General features: G+C 44.8%; 1 protein-coding gene across 2 annotated transcripts; it reads right to left on the bottom strand.

The window, feature by feature from the left end:
• Nucleotides 1-11292: 11292 nt before the first annotated feature.
• On the bottom strand, nt 11293-20967 carry LOC311150835 (angiomotin-like 2a). Of its 2 annotated transcripts, none has more exons than XM_084188381.1 (10): nt 20820-20967; nt 19288-20109; nt 17655-17823; nt 15502-15646; nt 15227-15316; nt 14014-14485; nt 13746-13847; nt 13416-13576; nt 13011-13154; nt 11293-12604 (listed from the first exon to the last, which is right to left on the bottom strand). In XM_084188381.1, the coding sequence occupies exons 2-10, from the start codon at nt 20043-20045 to the stop codon at nt 12510-12512; spliced, it is 2136 nt and encodes a 711-aa protein (XP_084044507.1). In that variant the 5' UTR covers nt 20046-20109; nt 20820-20967; the 3' UTR covers nt 11293-12509. The 2 variants fall into 2 exon arrangements, with proteins under 2 accessions (XP_084044507.1, XP_084044508.1); XM_084188382.1 differs by having other exon boundaries at nt 12426-12604; nt 13011-13094.
• Nucleotides 20968-21028: the final 61 nt, after the last annotated feature.

The raw sequence follows: 21028 nt of genomic DNA, 5'->3' as shown, positions 1-21028 counted from the left end.
GATGAAGAAAATGTAGAGAGGAGGGAGTGAAACGATGCCAGGTCCGCAGGGAGTCTAGTTTTCTTCCATTTCCGCTCAGCTGCCCGGAGCTCTGTTCTGTGAGCTCGCAATGAGTCATCAAGCCACGGAGCTGGAGGGGAGGACCGAGCCGGCCGGGAGGATAGGGGACATAGAGAGTCAAAGGATGCAGAAAGGGAGGAGAGGAGGGTTGAGGAGGCAGAATCAGGAGATTGGAGGGAGAAGGATTGAGCAGAGGGAAGAGATGATAGGATGGAAGAGGAGAGAGTAGCGGGAGAGAGAGAGCGAAGGTTGCGACGGCGCATTACCATCTGTGTAGGGGCAGAGTTAGTAGTGTTGGAGGAGAGCGAGAGAGAAAAGGATACAAAGTAGTGGTCGGAGACATGGAGTAGAACAACAGCATCTAGTAAAGATGAGGTCAAGCGTATTGCCTGCCTTGTGAGTAGTGGGGGGGGGGGCGGTGAGAGGGTGAGGTCAAAAGAGGAGAGGAGTGGAAAGAAGGAGGCAGAGAGAAATGAGTCAAATGTAGACGTAGGGAGGTTGAAATCCCCCAGAACTGTGAGGGGGGAGCCATCCTCAGGAAAGGAACTCATCAAGGCGTCAAGCTCATTGATGAACTCTCCAAGGGAACCTGGAGGGCGATAGATGACAAGGATATTAAGCTTGAATGGGCTAGTGACTGTGACAGCATGGAATTCAAATGAGGAGATAGACAGATGGGTCAGGGGAAAAATTGAGAATGTCCACTTGGGAGAGATGAGGATTCCTGTGCCACCACCCCGCTGACCAGATGCTCTCGGGGTATGCGAGAACACATGGTCAGACGAGGAGAGAGCAGTAGGAGTAGCAGTGTTTTCAGTGGTAATCCATGTTTCCGTCAGCGCCAAGAAGTCGAGGGACTGGAGGGTAGCATAGGCTGAGATGAACTCTGCCTTGTTGGCAGCAGAACGGCAGTTCCAGTGGCTGCCTGAGACCTGGAACTCCACGTGGGTGGTGCATGCAGGAACCACCAGATTAAAGAGGCAGCAGCCACGCGGTGTGAGGCGTTTGTGTAGCCTGTGCGGAGAGGAGAGAACAGGGATAGGCAGAGGCATAGTTGACAGGCTGCAGCAGATGGCTACAATAATGCAGAGGAGATTGGAATGAAATGAACTAAACATCTGGAAAAGAGAGAGCGGGGCCTCCCTCACCACAACTCCCAAATATAACTCTCCCAACTTCCATCTCAGAAACTATAATTGTTGTAAACTACAGCGGTTCAATGTTTTCTAGGAATAGACTAACTTAGTTTATTCAGCTAGCTAACTAGGTGCAGTATTATTCCGTGAAAATCTTCCGGGCACGTAGTCAATTAGACGCCACAGCCAGCTAGCATGCCGGACTCCAACAACACGGTTTAGCGCCAATACTCGGCCACAACAAACCACCAGTGTATCAACACGCAAGCAGATCGTCCGTGTCCGTGTCTAACGTTGTGGGTTAGTCCCGACAGCTTGAGCGAGTCCGTCATCAACTTATTCAGCCAGTTAGTTAGCTAGAATAGTTAGCAAACTAGCTAGCCATTGCTTTCAGAAAAAGAAGAACCCCTCCTTTCACGGCACGAACACACAGAGAGAGCCAAACTAACGTTAACTAGTCACCCATGTCCCGAATTCCTTGAACGACTCGGGCTATCAATATGTAAAAAACAAAACACAAATGTAGATTATGACTTACCCCTAGCAGCTACTGTTAGCTAGCCAAGTGCAAAGCTAGCCACTGAATTTACTCAGCCAGTTCGCGTCTGTTCGCTCGGTCGTTCCATCTATTGTTTACTAGTAGCTATCCAGGTAGCAACAAGCTAGCTAATTTTCAAGCACAGTAGCCACTTGCTACCTAACGTTAACGGTTCAGACAATGAGGTTAGAAAACAGCTGAATGGTAGGCAATTATTGTATGTAATTATTGTAGGCAGCCAGCTGGCGTAATTACAGGCACTCTCAGGCGTGAAACAACTATACCGTTGCTAATAGCTACTCGCCAGCTAGTCCAGGTGGTGGGTTAGCTAGCTAGCTTCCTGCTACACCGGGCACAGCCGAATACAATACTAACCTACAATAATTACATACAACAACCCACGATAACTACCTACAATACCTAACTACAATCTAAATACATAGTTTAAGCCTTACTCGACAAAGCCCAAGCTATGTATAAAGCCAAGCTTACCCGACGCCAAGTGGGGAGAACAAGTATTTGATACACTGCCGATTTTGCAGGTTTTCCTACTTACAAAGCATGTAGAGGTCTGTAATTTTTATCAAAAAATCAAAATCAAAAATCCAGAAAATCACATTGTATGATTTTAAAGTAATTAATTTGCATTTTATTGCAGGACATAAGTATTTGATCACCTACCAACCAGTAAGAATTCCAGCTCTCACAGACCTGTTAGTTTTTCTTTAAGAAGCCCTCCTGTTCTCCACTCATTACCTGTATTAACTGCACCTGTTTGAACTCGTTACCTGTATAAAAGACACCTGTCCACACACTCAATCAAACAGACTCCAACCTCTCCACAATGGCCAAGACCAGAGAGCTGTGTAAGGACATCAGGGATAAAATCGTAGACCTGCACAAGGCTGGGATGGGCTACAGGACAATAGGCAAGCAGCTTGGTGAGAAGGCAACAACTGTTGGCGCAATTATTAGAAAATGGAAGAAGTTCAAGATGACGGTCAATCACCCTCGGTCTGGGGCTCCATGCAAGATCTCACCTCGTGGGGCATCAATGATCATGAGGAAGGTGAGGGATCAGCCCAGAACTACACGGCAGGACCTGGTCAAGGACCTGAAGAGAGCTGGGACCACAGTCTCAAAGAAAACCATTAGTAACACACTACGGCGTCATGGATTAAAATCCTGCAGCGCACGCAAGGTCCCCCTGCTCAAGCCAGCGCATGACCAGGCCCGTCTGAAGTTTGCCAATGACCATCTGGATGATCCAGAGGAGGAATGGGAGAAGGTCATGTGGTCTGATGAGACAAAAATAGAGCTTTTTGGTCTAAACTCCACTCGCCGTGTTTGGAGGAAGAAGAAGGATGAGTACAACCCCAAGAACACCATCCCAACCGTGAAGCATGGAGGTGGAAACATCATTCTTTGGGGATGGTTTTCTGCAAAGGGGACAGGACGACTGCACCGTATTGAGGGGAGGATGGATGGGGCCATGTATCGCGAGATCTTGGCCAACAACCTCCTTCCCTCAGTAAGAGCATTGAAGATGGGTCGTGGCTGGGTCTTCCAGCATGACAACGACCCGAAACACACAGCCAGGGCAACTAAGGAGTGGCTCCGTAAGAAGCATCTCAAGGTCCTGGAGTGGCCTAGCCAGTCTCCAGACCTGAACCCAATAGAAAATCTTTGGAGGGAGCTGAAAGTCCGTGTTGCCCAAGCGACAGCCCCGAAACCTGAAGGATCTGGAGAAGGTCTGTATGGAGGAGTGGGCCAAAATCCCTGCTGCAGTGTGTGCAAACCTGGTCAAGACCTACAGGAAACTTATGATCTCTGTAATTGCAAACAAAGGTTTCTGTACCAAATATTAAGTTCTGCTTTTGTGATGTATCAAATACTTATGTCATGCAATAAAATGCAAATTAATTACTTAAAAATCATACAATGTGATTTTCTGGATTTTTGTTTTAGATTCCGTCTCTCACAGTTGAAGTGTACCTATGATAAAAATTACAGACCTCTACATGCTTTGTAAGTAGGAAAACCTGCAAAATCGGCAGTGTATCAAATACTTGTTCTCCCTACTGTATATATATATATATATATATATATATATATATATATATATATATATATATATATATATATATATTGTAAAGTGGTTGTCCCACTGGCTATCATAAGGTGAATGCAACAATTTGTAAGTCGCTCTGGATAAGAGCGTCTGCTAAATGACGAAAATGTAAAATGTAAATGTACAGAGAGCCACGGAAGTTCAAGGCTGACCGTGGTACTGCAGGCATTGTAAGCAGAAAACAATATCCCCCATTACATTGAATGGAAAAATGGCTATCTTCGTGGTCAATCTTCATATAAATAATTGCTTCTAACACACCAGATGTATGTCCTTGAACCGATTATTTTAAAATAGCACAGAGAATAAGTTATAAGTTATAATTGAGTTGCTAATGGAAGCCTGCAGTACCTTGGTTAGCCTTCAACTTCAGTTACTCAATGAGAGTGGGCAGCAATGAGCTAGCCTGCAACGTCACTTACTGGAGTAGCTCAAACTGCACATCTTATGTCTCCATAAGACGCCATCTAAACCAACATCATTTGGCTTCAATGCGCTATTGAGTCTTCACATACAGTAGGAATGAATGGTGTCACGTGATCGATGGCTTTGTCCATTCATATATACAGTCACTGGGTTGCGTTGACAACCAAACACAATTCAATATCAATAAATATCATTACATTTCAAATCAACCAGATCTTGAAACCCTAGGCCTATGTATTATTTATTTTTTTGTTGAATCTGGGGTTGATTTGAAACAATAGCTGCTGATGACTTTGCAAAATCTAATAGCATCACTGATGATGTATGAGTGATAAAGTATGGTCACATTTCATTTGCTTTGTTAAACCTACCCTTTAGAATGACTTTGATAGCAACAGTGAATCTATTTAGTGTTTAAGTAGAGATTTCTCAACAATCGTTCTCACGATAGCACATTGGTAATAGTTAGTGATAAATATCATAGTTGGGTTGGGCTTGGTTAAAACCCTGGATGGGAGACCAAAGGGTAGCAGATAAATTATCCCGTTTTTTTATGATAGTGGATATAACGTTGAAGATCTGAAATTGTTTTAAAGGTTCCACCCAGAGGAAGTTGCTGCCACTATTTCTAAGTTTTGCCCCTATTTTTCCTAGAGTGGAAATGCATGTTTAGGTTCCACCTCTAAAAAATGATGAAGGCTACATATACATATTCATGATTTGGGTGTGGGAAATTCCACGTGGAGTTGATTAACATCAACAAATAGGTCTAGCATGCTAACCTTATCTAGCTAGCTAGCTATCTTGCTAACCTTATCTAGCTAGCAAATGTTATCTGTTGTTGCTGTTTTTTTTTAACTACACTGTAATCAAAAGATTAGCCAGCTGGCTCTATGGCTGTTTCTGCAGCTCAATTTGTCATCAACATTGTAAAACTTCGCAACCACTGGCCTATCTTCACCATCTATTGTTATCTCCAAAGTTTTGGCATCTTCAATAAATTTCAGCCGCAAGTCCGCCATATAAATAGTTAGAAAGAATAAAAGGAAGCTTGGGTAATATTGAAAGACAGCTGACATGCATTTTTCTATATTGTAATGGACACTGTGCAACCTTTGGTAGGTAGGCTGCTGGCAGGCTTCAGCTGCGGTACAGCAAAGCCAAGTCAGCCCATGCTCATGGTTCTCACAGGGGAAATGAAATGATAGGCTACAATGAATTTGCTTATGACCATGCACGCTGAAAATGACATTTTCTTTCGCAGGTGCCTTTTCATTATCTGGATAGACCCTTGTGGTTTCTAGCTAATGTTACAGTAATCAAAGCAGTGCAGCGTGTAGTGAAACAAAACTTTAGTGGTCAAAACCATTCATCTTGGGGTGACGGGAGGGAGTGGGTTTGCAAATTGCTATCATATCACGCAATTATACCATTTATAAAATGGTCATATATATTTTTATACAGACTAATCCTATGGATTATGAAAATGTTCTGGTAAAAAAAAGTGGAGGTGTAAAAACATACGTTTGAACCCCCTATTTGTGCCACGGCTCAGGCAGCCATGTAGACACAAGGCAGTTTGGCTCATCTCAGTCGTGAAGAGGATTAACTGTGAAGCTGTTTCTGATTCATAAACAATGCCATGCTGGTGGTAACATTCAAAGAAAACCCAGCCTTGAAACAAAACGTAGGCAGAAAATAAGTTGTATGTCATATCACAGAAAAGACACTGCATTCACACGGATTTGCACGAAGTGGGCAGTTCGGATTTGTCACTTCAAGACCAAATATATCACACTTTGACTAAAACGATGACTTACAGTGCATTCGGAAAGTATTCAGACCCCTTCACTTCTTCCACATTTTGTTACATCACAGCCTTATTCTAAAATGGATTAAATTGTTTTTGTTTCTCATCAATCTACACACAATACCCCATAATGTCAAAGCAAAGTGTCGACAGCTCTGTATCTATGGGTCGGTTGCACAACTGTGGATCGGTTATGAATCAGACGGAACTGAATGAACAACTCAGGATACATAGAGGTCAACATGAAGTCATGGCCACAGCTATCAAGCAATACAACAGTCATACACACATTACAGTGTTGGCATACTGATACTAGTATACAATCTGTTCATTTGACATCCTTGCTCACTAGAGTTAGTCAAAACTATAGCATGATCTGGCTTGTTTTCCACATTATTATCTGGGAGCCCATAATGACACCCTCACACACACACACACACACACACACACACACACACACACACACACACACACACACACACACACACACACACACACACACACACACACACACACACACACACACACACACACACACACACACACACACACACACATACACACACACTCACACACACACACACACAGGGCACATTGGGGCACGTGAGTGAACCTCTGCCATTCTACCATACCCCAGCACATTCTCTGTCATTGTCCTGTACTCAGACACCTCATTGTGGTGTACAGATGAGAGCTATGAGAGCTGGGTCATGGTCAGTAGGGCACCCCTGTAGAAAAACATTTTGTAACGTAAAACAAAAATCTTGGTTCTTATTGGACAAGTTCAGGTAGTACCTTCCCATTTTACTCAGGTTCAGAACATTATCAAATAAAATAAAATGTTATTTGTCACGTACACAGTCTAATGACGGTATAAAAGGTGCTTCTGTGCTAGCTCCCTCAACAATGCAGTACATTAATCAATTACAATGAAAACAGTCAAGGCAAAAATAACAAGTAATAGGAGAGGTAGTATGCATAGTAATAATGGACTGTATTTACAATGTATTTACAAATATGACGTGAGTAATGACTTGGTGGAATAAATAGTATATACACTATATATGCAAAGGTATATGGACACCCCTTCAAATTAGTGGATTCTGATATTTCAGCCACACCTGTTGCTGACAGGTGTATAAAATCGAGCACACCGCCATGCAATCTCCATAGACAAACATTGGCAGTAGACTGGCCTTACTGATGAGCTCAGTGACTTTCAACATGGCAACGTCATAGGATGCCACATTTCCAACAAGTCAGTTCGTCAACTTTCTGCCCTGCTAGAGCTGACCCGGTCAACTGTAAGTGCTGTTATTGTGAAGTGGAAACATCTAGAAGCAATAACGGCTCAGCCACGAAATGGTAGGCCACATAAGCTCACAGAACGGGACCGCCGAGTGCTGAAGCGCAAAGCGTGTAAAAAATAGTCTGTCCTCGGTTGCAACACTCCCTACTGAGTTCCAAACTGCCTCTGGAAGCAAGTCAGCACAATAACTGTTCTTCGGGAACTTCATGAAATGGGTTTCCATGGGCAAGTAGCCACACACAAGCCTATGATCACCATGTGCAATGCCAAGCGTCGGCTGGACTGGTGTAAAAATCCCCGCCATTGGACTCTGGAGCAGTGGAAATGCATTCTCTGGAGTGATGAATCACGCTTCACCATCTGGCTGTCCGGCGGACTAATCTGGGTTTGGCGGATGCCAGGAGAACTCTACTTGCCCCAATGCATAGTGCCAACTGTAAAGTTTGGTGGAGGGGGAATAATGGTCTGGGGCTGTTTTTCATGGTTCAGGCTAGGCCCCTTAGTTCCAGTGAAGGGAAATCTTAACACTACAGCATACAATGACATTCTAGACTATTCTGTGCTTCCAACTTTGTGGCAACAGTTTCGGGGAGGCCCTTTCCTGTATCAGGAAATGGTTAGTCGAGATCAGTTTGGAAGAACTTGACTGGCCTGCACAGAGCCCTGACCTCAACCCCATCGAACACCTTTGGGATGAATTGGAATGCCGACTGCGAGCCAGGCCTAATCGCCCAACATCAGTCCCCGACCTCACTAATGCTCTTGTGGCTGAGTGGAAGCAAGTCCCCGCAGCAATGTTCCAACATCTAGTGGAAAGCCTTCTCAGAAGAGTGGAGCCTGTTATAGCAGCAAAGGGGAGACCAACTCCATATTAATGCCCATGATTCTGGAATGAGATGTTCGACAAGCAGGTGTCCACATACTTTTGATCATGTAGTGTAATAGAACAGCAGTGTTGACTGTGTGTGTGTGTGTGTGTGTGTGTGTGTGTGTGTGTTTGTGTGTGTGTGTGTGTGTGTGTGTGTGTGTGTGTGTGTGTGTGTGAGTTCTGAGTGTATGTGTGTGCTTGTGTGTGTGTGTGTGTGTGTGTGTGTGTGTTTGTGTGTAAGGGTTGGATGTGTGAGTAGACAGTGCAAATAATCTCAAGTAGTCTCTAAGGTGCCAATAGTCTCTAAGGTGCAGGAAGGTGCAGGGACAGCTAGGGTTAGCTGTTCAGCTGTCTTATGGCCTGGTGGTAGAAGCTGTCTCGGAACCTGCTGGTCCGAGACCTGGTGCTCCAATACTGCTTGCCAGATGGCAACAGAGTGAACAGTCCGTGGCTCGGGTGACTGGAGTCCTTGACGATCTTTTGGGCCTTCCTCAGACACCGCCTGGTGTAGATGTCCTGGAGGGCAGGGTGCTCGCCCCCAGTGATGTAATGGCCATCCGCACTACCCTCTGTAGAGCCTTCCGGTGAAGGGCGGTGCAGGTGCCATACCAGGCGGTGACGCTGCCGATAAAGATGCTCTCAATTGTGCAGCTGTAGAACTTTTTGAGGGTCCGAGGGCCCATGCTGAAAATCGTCAGTCGCCTGAGGTTGAATAGGCGCTGTTGCGTCTTCACAACAGTGGTGTGATTGGACCATGTCAGGTCCTCTGTGATGTGCACGCCAAGGAACTTTAAGCTTTTGACACTCTACACTGCAGCCCCGTCGATGACAGTAGTCGAATGCAATGCAACACCCTATCAAATGACAGAAAGCATCTAAAAAGGTCTGTTTATATATACAGTATATACAAAACATTAAGAACACCTGCTCTTTCCATGACATAGACTGACCAGGTGAAAGCTATGATCCCTTATTGATGTCACTTCAATCAGTGTAGATGAAGGGGAGGAGACAGGTTAAAGAAGGATTGTTAAGCCTTGAGACAATTTAGACATGGATTGTGTATGTGTGCCATTCAGAGGGTGATTTTTTATTTATTTAGGGGCCTTTGAATGGGGCATGGTAGTAGGTGCCAGGCGCACCGGTTTGTGTCAAGAATTACAATGCTGCTGGGTTTTTCACACTCAACAGTTTCATTTTACATTACATTTTAGTCATTTAGCAGACGCTCTTATCCCGAGCGACTTACAGTTAGTGAGTGCATACATTTTTTCATACTGGCCCCCCATGGGAATCAAACCCACAACCCTGGCTTTGCAAACACCATGCTCTACCAACTGAGCTACACGGGGCCGTGTGTATCAAGAATGGTCCACCACCCAAAGGACATCCAGCCAACTTGACACAACTGTGGGAAGCATTGGAGTCAACATGGGCCAGCATCCCTGTGGAACGCTTTCGACACCTTGTAGAGTCCATTCCCCAACGAATTGAGGCTGTTCTGAGGGCAAAAGGGGGTGGTGCAACTCAATATTAGAAAGGATCTCGTCACTGTGTCTGTGCATTCAAATTGCCATCGATAAAATGCAATTGTGTTCTTTGTCTGTAGCTTATGCCTGCCCATCCCATAACCACACCGCCACCATGGGGCACTCTGTTCACAACATTGACACCAGCAAACCGCTCGCCCACACGACACCATACTGCCATCTGCCCGGTAAAGTTGAAATCGGGATTCATCCATGAAGAGCACACTTCTCCAGCGTGCCAGTGGCCATCGAAGGTGAGTATTTGTCCACTGTCAGTTACGACGCCGAACTGCTGTCAGGTCAAGACCCTGGTGGGGACAACGAGCATACAGATGAGCTTCCCTGAGACAGTTTCTGACAGATTATGCAGAAATTCTTCGGTTGTCCGGGTGGCTGGTCTCAGACGATCCCACAGGTGAAGAAGCCGGATGTGGATGTCCTGGTTACATGTGGTGTGCGGTTGTGAGGCCGGTTGGACATACTGCCAAATTCTCTAAAATGTCATTGGAGTCGACTTATGGTAGAGAAATTAACATTCAATTATCTGGCAACAGCTCCTTCAAAACTTGAGACATATGTGGCAAACTGCATATTTTAGAGTGCCCTTTTATTATCCCCAGCACAAGGTGCACCTGTGTAATGATCATGCTGTTTAATCAGCTTCTTGATATGCCACACCTGTCAGGTGGATGGATTATCTTGGCAAAGGAGAAATGCTCACTAACAGGAATGTAAACAAGTGCTCAGCATCTGTGGGAACTCCTTCAAGACTGTTGGAAAAGCATTCCTCATGAAGCTGGTTGAGAGAATGCCAAGAGTGTGCAAATCTGTCATCAAGGCAAAGGGTGGCTACTTTAAAATAAATGTGGTTACTACATAATTCCATATGTGTTATTTCATAGTTTTGATGTCTTCACTATTATTCTACAATGTAGAAAATAGTAAAAATAAAGAAAAACCCTTGAATGAGTAGGTGTCCAAACTTTTGACTGGTAGTGTATATAAATATATATCCATATACCTGTATATATAACAATACTGTACTGCACACTGTAAATATACACACAGGGGTGGTAAAGCATTCAAGTTACTATAGGTGTCGTCTCTACTTCGTTGTGCGTGGCAACTTCAACCAGGATCAGTTGCAAAATTTTTTTTTGTTATTTATATTGTTCCATGTCCCTTTAAGAATGCTATCCATGTCAAGCATGCTCTTAAAAGTGCACAGGGCTTAACAACAGAGCTGGCCATTGGGGAAAGCTGAGCCTAAAGAATGCTTCTCTGGCATTCATTAACTAACGAGAGCCCTCATTCCCTCTCTTCATCTGGAAGGAAGGAATGAACGTGTGAAGAGAAGACGAGAGGTAGAGTGAGGGAAAGAGGAAAAATAAGACGTCAAACAAAACTCGCTAAAATAGTTTTGCGTCAACATCCAAATTATTCTCCGAAATATGTTTTTTTCCAGGAAAAATGGCAACAAAGTAACAGGAGTTATATATTAGAATATTTTATTGCTTTATGAAATGTTGTTTGAATTCAAATTCACAACCTTCATATTGTTAGGAGTTCACAGAAATCAACGCTTTTGTCTGTTGTTGGACAGCTGGACATAACCATGATTGTCAGCACATAACTTACAACACACAAAACTCTTTGGCATCCTGTTCATAGCACTACATATCTAAAATAATTATACAAACATCTGTATAAAATATATTAACCTGTTAGTTCAGAATTAGGCTCACAGTAAACAAAAACCAAATGGTGTAGTTTGCAGCTTAATCCCTATGATGAATCTGACCAGCGGATTCACCACATCAGAAAATACACACAAAGAAACATTTGGAAAATATATATACTTTTTTTAACTAATTGGTGAAAAGCAACTAAAAAACTAAACAAAATCTTCACCCTCCCCGGTTGAGAATGGTCGCTCGACCTCATATTTAGAAATCTGAAGAAGAAAAAAAAAGACTATACATTGCATACTGTATCACAACTTATATTTCAAAACCTGTAGAACCGGCTACTGAGGCTTAGGGAATATGGCAGGTGAAAATATGATCATTAAGAGTTTTTGGCATTTTTATTAAATTATGGAGATGGGGGAGTTTTGCCCAGCTCTGAAGAATTCCATGGCACAGGAATGTGGCCAGATTCACTCAACATTTCTGCACAGGGAGGGAACGGCGGTCGAAAGTCCCCAAAAGATAACCTTGTCTGTAGAATTTATCTGGAAAAGCTTGAGACTTTCAGTTAATATTTGGAAATGAAAAATGAAAAAACTGATCTGATTAAAAAAATAATATGAAGTTTCCGAACTTCAGGGATCATTGTACATGACAGTGCATGAGAAAGGTGTTGAGAATATGTGAAAAGCAGCAAACATAAATACTTTGGCATACACTGACAGGACAGTAGTACGTTGCCTGTTACAAAACTGCAATACTGTCCAAGTACCTAGAATGTTTCACATTTTGTCTCATAGACCCAGACCGCTAGCCTGCAGCCGCCTGGCTAAGAACGATAGATGAAGAGCACAAGTCCTTTTTCCACACGTTCTTCTCTCATTCTGCAACATTCTTGTCTTTTGTACGTTTTTCAGAAGAACTCTGACCATTGACGTAGTCAGTACTCTGCGCAGCTTCCGAGAGCTCACACCCCTTGAGTGAATCTCTTGTCAAAGATCAAAAGTGACTTCCTCAAATGAAGATTTCCACTGCCTCTGCCTCCAAGTCATCTAGGCCTCTCAATGTGTTCAAGGAGGAGGACTTTGGTTGTTGCGCAGCACCGTTGTCTGGAAAACAGAGAGAGGTCAAATGATTAGAGGAATGTGTGAGAAGATTTGAAACAGTGGAAAAATAAGCCACAGTTACAGTACATCATCTGTAACCAAAGAAACATGCTGATGGTTCCACAATGGGATGATCCATTCGGGTAAATGAGTGCAGTCAATACTCAGGGTTAAGTGTGACAACATAGCACATTCCGGCAGCCCACTGACGACCTCCGACCTACAGAGCCATCGACGATTGGCTGGTTCTATGGGGGTATGGTTGGTAAATCAATGACTGCTCTGGCACAGAGTGTGATGCAATTACAAAGAACGGTTTGGGTGTTTGGTTAACTGTGTGTGTGTGTGTGTGTGTGTGTGTGTGTGTGTGTGTGTGTGTGTCTGTGTGTGTGAGTGACCGACTACTCACCAATGCTGAGCTTAGAACCAGTGGTTGGATCCTTGGCCTTAGCTCCATCCTCTGATCCACAGCTCTGGCTCTGGCTGGGGTGAGCTGGGGAGGAGCACCGAAGAGGAGAGACAGCAGTCTGGTCATCTGACAGACTCTTACCTACTACACAGAGCATGATAAATATCAACCACTGTCTGGCACACATTTCATTGATAAACAGGTGCTCTAATTCTACCCTCAATCCACTTCAATGCCATCAAAATTATCTTTGACAATAACTCCCTAGTTCATATTCCGATTAGATTGCATGTATGTAGAGAACAACAGTGGTCCCTGAACAGAGCCCTGAGGGACCCCTCAAGTAATAGTTAAAAAGTTGTTAAAAGGTTTTTAGTCTCTGACCCTATCGTGACTCGTCCTTACCTTTGCTTATGCTGGCACACTTCGCCGTGCTAATTGAAGAAGTGGACGTGGCGGCGCGCAGACAAAACCCACCCTTCTCGACCTGGTCCTGGTGCAAACGCTGGTGGAGTACCTTAATGACAGCATCTTTCTCCAGGATATGGGCGTAGAGAGCACGGATCCTATGTACAGGAGAAATATGGAGTCAGATTAGACAAATGGTGGCTCTCTGAGCATTGCTATCTGATACAACAAAGTAGATTAGACTTATTAGATGCATCCAAAGTGGCATAACAGCAACAATACTATAAATGATTAACACATTCTAAGAAAAATGCTCCATCTTCATACCAGTTTTCCATCTCCTGGTTTCGGTAGTCAGCTACAGGCAGGTCCTCGTTGAAGCTGTTGTTAGAAGAGTGACAGGGGGAATGGTTGATGATGGTTGTGTCTCTGGTAGGGAGAAAATAAATTCCTTTAGGAACTGGATGCAGGTAAAAATTGGAAGTATAATAAATGTATTCAGCCTAGATGTTTTGGAAATGTTTTCTCTTGTATGTGCATACAGAACACAACCCTTGAACCATCTATCCCCTAACGTTTAACCTCTGACCCTCACCTCTGAGCGGCGGCGGTGGCGGCCACGTCCATGGCAAACTGCCTCATGGTGCTCTCCTCCAAGTACTTCTGCTCCCAGCGCACCATGTCCGCCTCCAGGGCTAGGATACGCTCCTCTCTCTCCCTCAGACGCTCGTGCAGCGAGCCCACCGTCACGCCCGGCGGGTGAGACTGCTTCTGCTGCGCCCTCAGGCTCTTCAGCTCGTGCTCTAGGCGTGTCCGCAACCTCATCTCCAGGCCCTCGCGCTTCTCACAGGTGGCCTGCAGCTGAGCCAGGGCGCTCTGCAGCCGCTCCACCTTCTCCACGTAGGCCCGCTTCCGCCGCAGCTCCTCCTCCAGCTGCCGGCCCTTGCACCGCTGGGCCTCTAGGGCCTCCTCGAGCTGCTCCGCCCTCAGGCCCTGCTCCTCGGCGAAGTTGCGGAGCCTCTGGAGTTCGCGCTCAGCACGCTCACGCTCAAACTGCTGCTCCTCGTCTGATGGGAGGAAAGAAAGAGGAGAAGAGAAGGAGGAAAGGAAAGTTAGATATGGTATAGCCACAAAGCTACAAACTGTACAACATTCAAACATTGGATAAATTGACAAGATGCATCAGTGAAAAGCTAGTGTTGTGTACTGGGCTGGACACAAGACATGAAATCCAGTCTAAGGCCACATGAAGCTATTTCGAAGGTGAAAATGAGAGCTTGGACTAAGTCTTAAGCCATCACACCACCATCGCTCTAAACCAGCTAATATGTCCCAGTATTCAGCCATCACGGCCGATGGTCTTCATTTGCCCAAGCACTCGTGGAATGTCAAGGGGTAGAAAGAGGAGGGGCAGCTCCTATCCCTTTGACCCACTTAACAAGGAACATTCCTCCAACCAAGGCTGTACACCTCCAACCCTATCTCTCATCTGGCCCTGGGAAAGGCCCACTGCTTAAATAGACAATGTAAATCAAACCAACAACCTCAGGAACCTGATGTTAGTTCAACAGTTCTCATTTATAGCTCCCTTTCCTTCCTCCTTCTTCGAGCTGGGTTGCGTTTACTGTTGAGGCGTTCTCACCAAATAAGCGGAGGTTATGCAATGGAAATTTTTGCATACAGGATGTAGCTTAGCTACAGAGTGGCCCTGTGCTATGCTCCAATCCTGTGAGGAATGCGCAACATGGCTGAAGTGGGTCTAAGACTTGGAGTGGTGGGAAAGGAGACGGGAAGGATGACACACTTACTTTGCTCGAGCAGTTTGGTCATGATGTGTTGGTTGTGGTCAGCAGCTTCCACTTCTTTGGCAGCGTGTGTTCTGGCATTTTCCAAGCTTTCTGTAACGCAAATATTTAGAGTTAACAAACTGGAAGCATTTCTCAACTGCTATACACTAAAACTGATTTGGGAAAAAGTTTCCCTGCCACCAGTCCTAGTCTTTAGAAACCATTATAATCTTCAAAAATGGCTCTGGACCAAAGTGCTAGCCAACCTGAGGTTTTCTGGTATTTGTAGTCCTTACCTCTAAGGTCCCTGTTGAAGTCCTGCAGCCTCCTGATCTCGGCCACCAGTCTGCTCCTCAGGGTCTGCTCCAGGCTCTCCCTCTTACTGCTTCCCTGCATCAGAGTCTCATAGGCCTCTGAGATCCTCTGGATCTCCTGCTCCAACTGAATGGACAGAGAGAAGCAAGGGGGGGGGGGGGACATTCTTGGTCAGCCATCTTGTTTGTTTGTTTAATATCTTTATGCGTGCTGGAGATGGGGGGGGATGTTGGTTCAGGCATAACACATCTATATGTGCAGTACAGCACATAAACATGTGGGCACATATATAAACATAAATATGGGCATATATACATAAATATACCTGGGAGCACATTCCGTACATGTGGGCAAATAGCCTACATACTGTGTATATACAGTATGCACTACATGCCTATAATCCAGAGGAATTTGAGCTAACACCACTCCCTGTGTGTGAGTGGTTTATATCTGCATTCCTGGGAGCTAACAGCCATGGTTCCAGGTGTGGGTAGTTCACGCACAGGCACACACACACACACACACACAGAGAGAGAGAGGTATGGGCGGGTTGTCATTGTGGGCAAGGTGTGCATGCCTGTCCTGTGGAAATAGAAACAGGCAGAGAAGTAGAAACGCCCACCATTACAGCAGCCACTAAGGCATGTTTACTCAGGGCTGCGGCCCAGCGGTCAGGGGAAATTTTCCAATCCAGTAATTATCATTCTTTAAGGCTGAGGGAACGCAAGAAGTGGGGTGACGTAACTCCACAGAAGAGCAACAAAGTCTTGCTACAGTATGCATTTACCATAGATATAGGAAGATGGATATAACCCATTTTAGAATAGACATTGCCATCGAGGGGTTCCACCATCTTAAAGACGAGTCCTCCATCTATCTCTATGGCATCTACCAAGATAAATGTGTGAAGTCTGTCAGTTAGTGTTGTTGCCACTATCTTGATTTATAAGAGGCAATAACATACTCAAGTAGTGATGGGGAAGAAATAGATACAGTTACATATCGCAATATTATTTTAATAATAATAATAATAATAAATATTATTATTTATTATTTTTGCGCTAGTTGGCTGTACCTGCACCAAAACGCCTGTATTTTTCCTTTATAGCTTGTTCTCGATCTTCTTTTTAAATCAGGAGCCAATTTGTTCCCAGCACTTTTATTTCCCTGACTCATCAAAACTTGTTTTCTCATGTTCTCTCGTCTCTTTGCAGCGGACATATAATGAGCAATATGTTGGGAACATCGAATATCGTGAGGTCGCTGGCAATTCCCTGCCCTATACACAAGGTGGGGAAGGATATTTATATCAGAATAATCTAGAATATGTTGAGCTGGGCAATAAAAAGGGTTGCTGTACTTCAATCAAATCAACATCAAAGAGAGAAGAAAACAAAGGTGTTCAAGTGAAAATGAAAGAGAGAGGAGGATGAAAGTAAAAAAGAGAGGAAGATGGATGAAAGTGAAAATGCAGTGGGATGAAAGTACAAAAGAGGCCTTTCAGTTTCAACACACAGTAGTCCTGCCTCCTGCCATGGCCAACAGAATATCTGTCTCTCTCTCTGGTCACTCTGAGCATGTCATCTGTGCCAGGGGTCACAACCCTATCGACTGCTGTCTGACATGCCCTGGATAGGACCCAAAAAAATATATGGCTAAAGGGAACACACATACGACCCCCCGCCTGCAGCACAATGCAGGGAGTGTGGACACAGTAGCAGCCTCTGGCCTCTATGGGTTCTCTATTTGCAGCCAATGGTAGCAGCTGTTGTACAGATGGGGGAGTGTGTCTGAGGTGGCTGTACACAAGCTATCTGCTACTTGTGTTTCCCTCCATTCCCTTCATTAAGCAACACATGTTGCAGACTACAGTACTTTGCTATTCAGTGTGGGCATGCCTACTTCAGAAGTTACACGTGTTGTATGTAACTCAAAGTTGTGCATTCATCATGCATTGATGTCAATGGGAGATTTGCCCAAAGTTGAACATGATTTGTTTCTCCAATATAATATCAGTCCTTCATGCATATAACAGCACAAACTAATCCAATGTCATGTCGCCATCTTAGAGAGGGACTGAAAGGAGAATATTCCCACCATTTAGTACGCTTCAATTAAAATGTGTGATTCTCACCTTCTGGATGCGGCAGGCCTTCTCTCGGTGGCCCTCCAGCTCTTGCCTCAGCCTCTCGTTCTCCAGTATCAGCAGTTCCATCTGCCTGGGCTCCTCCACGACACAAGGGGGCCGACTGGTGAACATGCTGTAGCAGGTCTCCGTTTGCTGCTGAGCTGGGGCCGCAAACCTGTGAAGAAGGACGTGCGTTGTTGAATTGAGTTCACTAGATATCCCAAGTTTTACAATCACTACCGTCTTCCCATGAGTGTGACTAGCTAGCAATAGTCCCTTAGCTCACAGAACTGTGGTTACGTGAGCAATCTTTGTTCGTTAAGGTTACTACAAGCTTCACTCCGCTGATCTACGTGCGTCCGTGCATGTGGGTGGAGTGGGATTTGTTTGAGTAGCTGACACCTTTTGGTAACATGATATTCTTGCCGGTCCCACTCCCATTCACAAGGGGGCGATTCAACATTTTTTATTTTTTTATTTTCATTTTGTGAATGCAAGGAAGTCGCCTTCCCTTGCTAGTAGTCGATAGCTGGCAGCCTGGCTAAAAACATAGCAAGCTAGCTAGCCTTTTCAGCTTCCCACATCTCCATGTAAAAAAATATGCCCTGGCAAGTATTCTTATAAAACATTATCCCAGGTTGATATGCTGCTTTTGCATTCATTCCCACATCAGCTAAAAATAGAATGTCATGTTTTGGTCACAGAGAAAAAAGCACATGGCTAGCCAGTTGGCTACAGCAGGTTCTACATTTACATTTTAGTCATTTAGCAGACACTCTTATCCAGAGCGACTTACAGTTAGTGAGTACATTCATAATTTTTTTCATACTAGCCCCCCGTGGGAATCGAACCCAAAACCCTGGCGTTGTAAACGCCATGCTCTACCAACTGAGCTACATCCCTGCCGGCCATTCTAGTAGCACAGCTAGCACTGCGATGCAGTGCCTTAGACCACTGCGCCACTAGGGAGGTTGCAATTACAATAGCCTGTAATTACTAGTTATTACTTCTAAACAAAATACCTTTTTGGGTGGATTCTTGTTGTTTGGTTTACTGTTTGAACAGTCGCTGAGATTATATTTGGTTATCAATGCAAAATAGGCTACTTTGATGAATAGCCTATATAGAATATAAATCAAAGAACCAAGCGACAACACTGCCCCCACGGCTGCGGAAGAAATTATACACCGTGCATCATTTTCAGGTAGTAAAAAAGTATGTCGAATGCCGGAGCGTATTACAAGAAGCCGCCCCTTTTGTGACAAAAAACGACATTGCAACACTCTGAATTTGGCATCCCAGGTACTACAACTATCTTATCTTATAATGAACACATCAACTCCACCCTAGGTAGGTTGACATGTAGTGTTTCAGAAATGCGATTGGAATTCCAACCTACGCCTGTAATGATTCATAAAGCATACTAGGGGGTAAGGAATGCAGGACACATAATGACACTTGGAATCCATTATGCGAGCGGCTACGCCCACAGAAATTACCACACTATTAAATGTGTGATCGCTGTTGATTCATGGCAAAGACAATGGGAACACACCAACAGTGGGAACACCTTTGCATGATCTCACTGTATGGCCAACACACACACATACGGTTGTGCTTTGTTGTAATGCCTTAGTACCTGTGATGCTGGGTCTGGATTGGCTGGGGCATGTCCCTGTACACACACTGGGGCTCTTGGGCGTGGATGGGCATATATCCTTGGGACATGATGGGAACAGATGAGTAATCTGGGTGCGGGCTGCATTTGTCCTGGAGGCCTTGTAGGGGGGCATAGTAACCCAGCTCTGGGTAGCTATGTGAGGAGTTCTTGACCGCCTCAGACTTCGCCATGGCACCATTCCTCTCCAGAGACAGCTGCAGTAGATGCTCACTCAGCGATCGCATGTGCCCTCGCTTCAACTCAATCAGCTCTTCATCCGTGGCACGGTAGCCCCCCTCACGCAGGAGGGTCCCCTCATGGAGCTGCTTGTGAAGGCCTGTGGCGGGTGCCCAATGCTGAGCCAGATACTGAGAGTGGGCTTTAGCCTGCTCGTAGGTGGGCAGCTCCTCGCCATGGAGCTGGTAAAGCTGGTAGCTACTCTCCGAGTGCTGGTAGTCTCCCTGGTGTTCCTGGCCCTGGGGCTCCTGGCGGGTTGACAGTTGGAGGAATGAGGAGTCTTCCTGGGTGAGGCTCTCCAGAGAGGAGCGGGGGCTTCCAACGGGGCCTTCTCCTGCTCCGCTCCCAGTCCCCCCACCAGGGGACCCACCGTTGCCTCCGCGCAGGGCCTGCTGCTGGATGGCCAGGAGGGTGCGTGCGTCTGTGGGGTTGCCGTAGCGTAGTTGTTCCTGGATGAGGCGGTGCAGGACCGTGCCAGACGGCTCTTCTGTGGATGCCATGATGGTTCTGTTGTTTGAAGCTAGTGATCAAGTGTAGATGGAATTTTTATAGATGGCTGTGAACCTGGAACAGGAAAAAAAAGGAATCAATAAGCATACTGGTCAAATATGAACTTACCAGTAGGCCTACACCTAAAACAGTATAGTTGATCATTGCTAATGTACAACATTTTCATGATCATGCAAATGTTTTGTGCTACTCCAAAACACTACTGTAGAATCCCGTAAAGCTAATATTCATGAATATCCCATACATTACTCAAGGTCTTGGTAGTCCAGGCAGAGTGAAGCAAAAATCAACAATCTATCAAGTAACTATGCACTACTTATGAGTGATGGCGTTCCATTCATTTCCTAATGGAAATTAATTATCCCTCTTAATTGTATAAGTATGCCCTCACTATTTCACTGTCAGACGTGATTTTTACGTAAACATGTTCCATTTTACATTAGTTAAATTGTCAACATTATGGATAAAATGTTTTGATGGTCGTGAAAAGTAACATTCATACAAGCCACATAGCGACAGAAGGGAAACGTGGTTGCTCGGTGGTACTACTGCAGTTAAAATGTGCGTCGAAATTCCATTCTCACGGAGGAACCAAGCGCATAGTTCTAGAAACAGTTTTAGGAACCAACGATGGAACAAACAATTAAGTAGCCTAATAAACTATAAACTATAATATAATATGTCTTGTGTTAACGCACAATAACCGACTGTTACAATTCAAGACTTACAAAGTTACAAAGTAGCTGAAAACAAACCATTCTTACCAGTTCACGCTGTCATCCCAGCAAAACGTTTTTAAAAACGTCAAACTTTAAAATAAGGTCAAAAGTAATGCACAATGTTTCGTTTAAATAGTTCTCATCCTTCCACCGCGAGATTGTGGTCTACTCTGGTCAGAACTTGCTCAACACTGAAATGGTTGTTGAGAGCGGAGCGATAATAAGTAACTGGGGACTGAGGGACTGAGGTCGGA

Source organism: Coregonus lavaretus, assembly GCF_964263955.1.
Source record: "Coregonus lavaretus genome assembly, chromosome: 23".
Classification (NCBI taxonomy): Eukaryota; Metazoa; Chordata; class Actinopteri; order Salmoniformes; family Salmonidae; genus Coregonus; species Coregonus lavaretus.
Note: the sequence above shows the minus strand (reverse complement) of the source record. Positions and strands in the feature narration are given on the sequence as shown.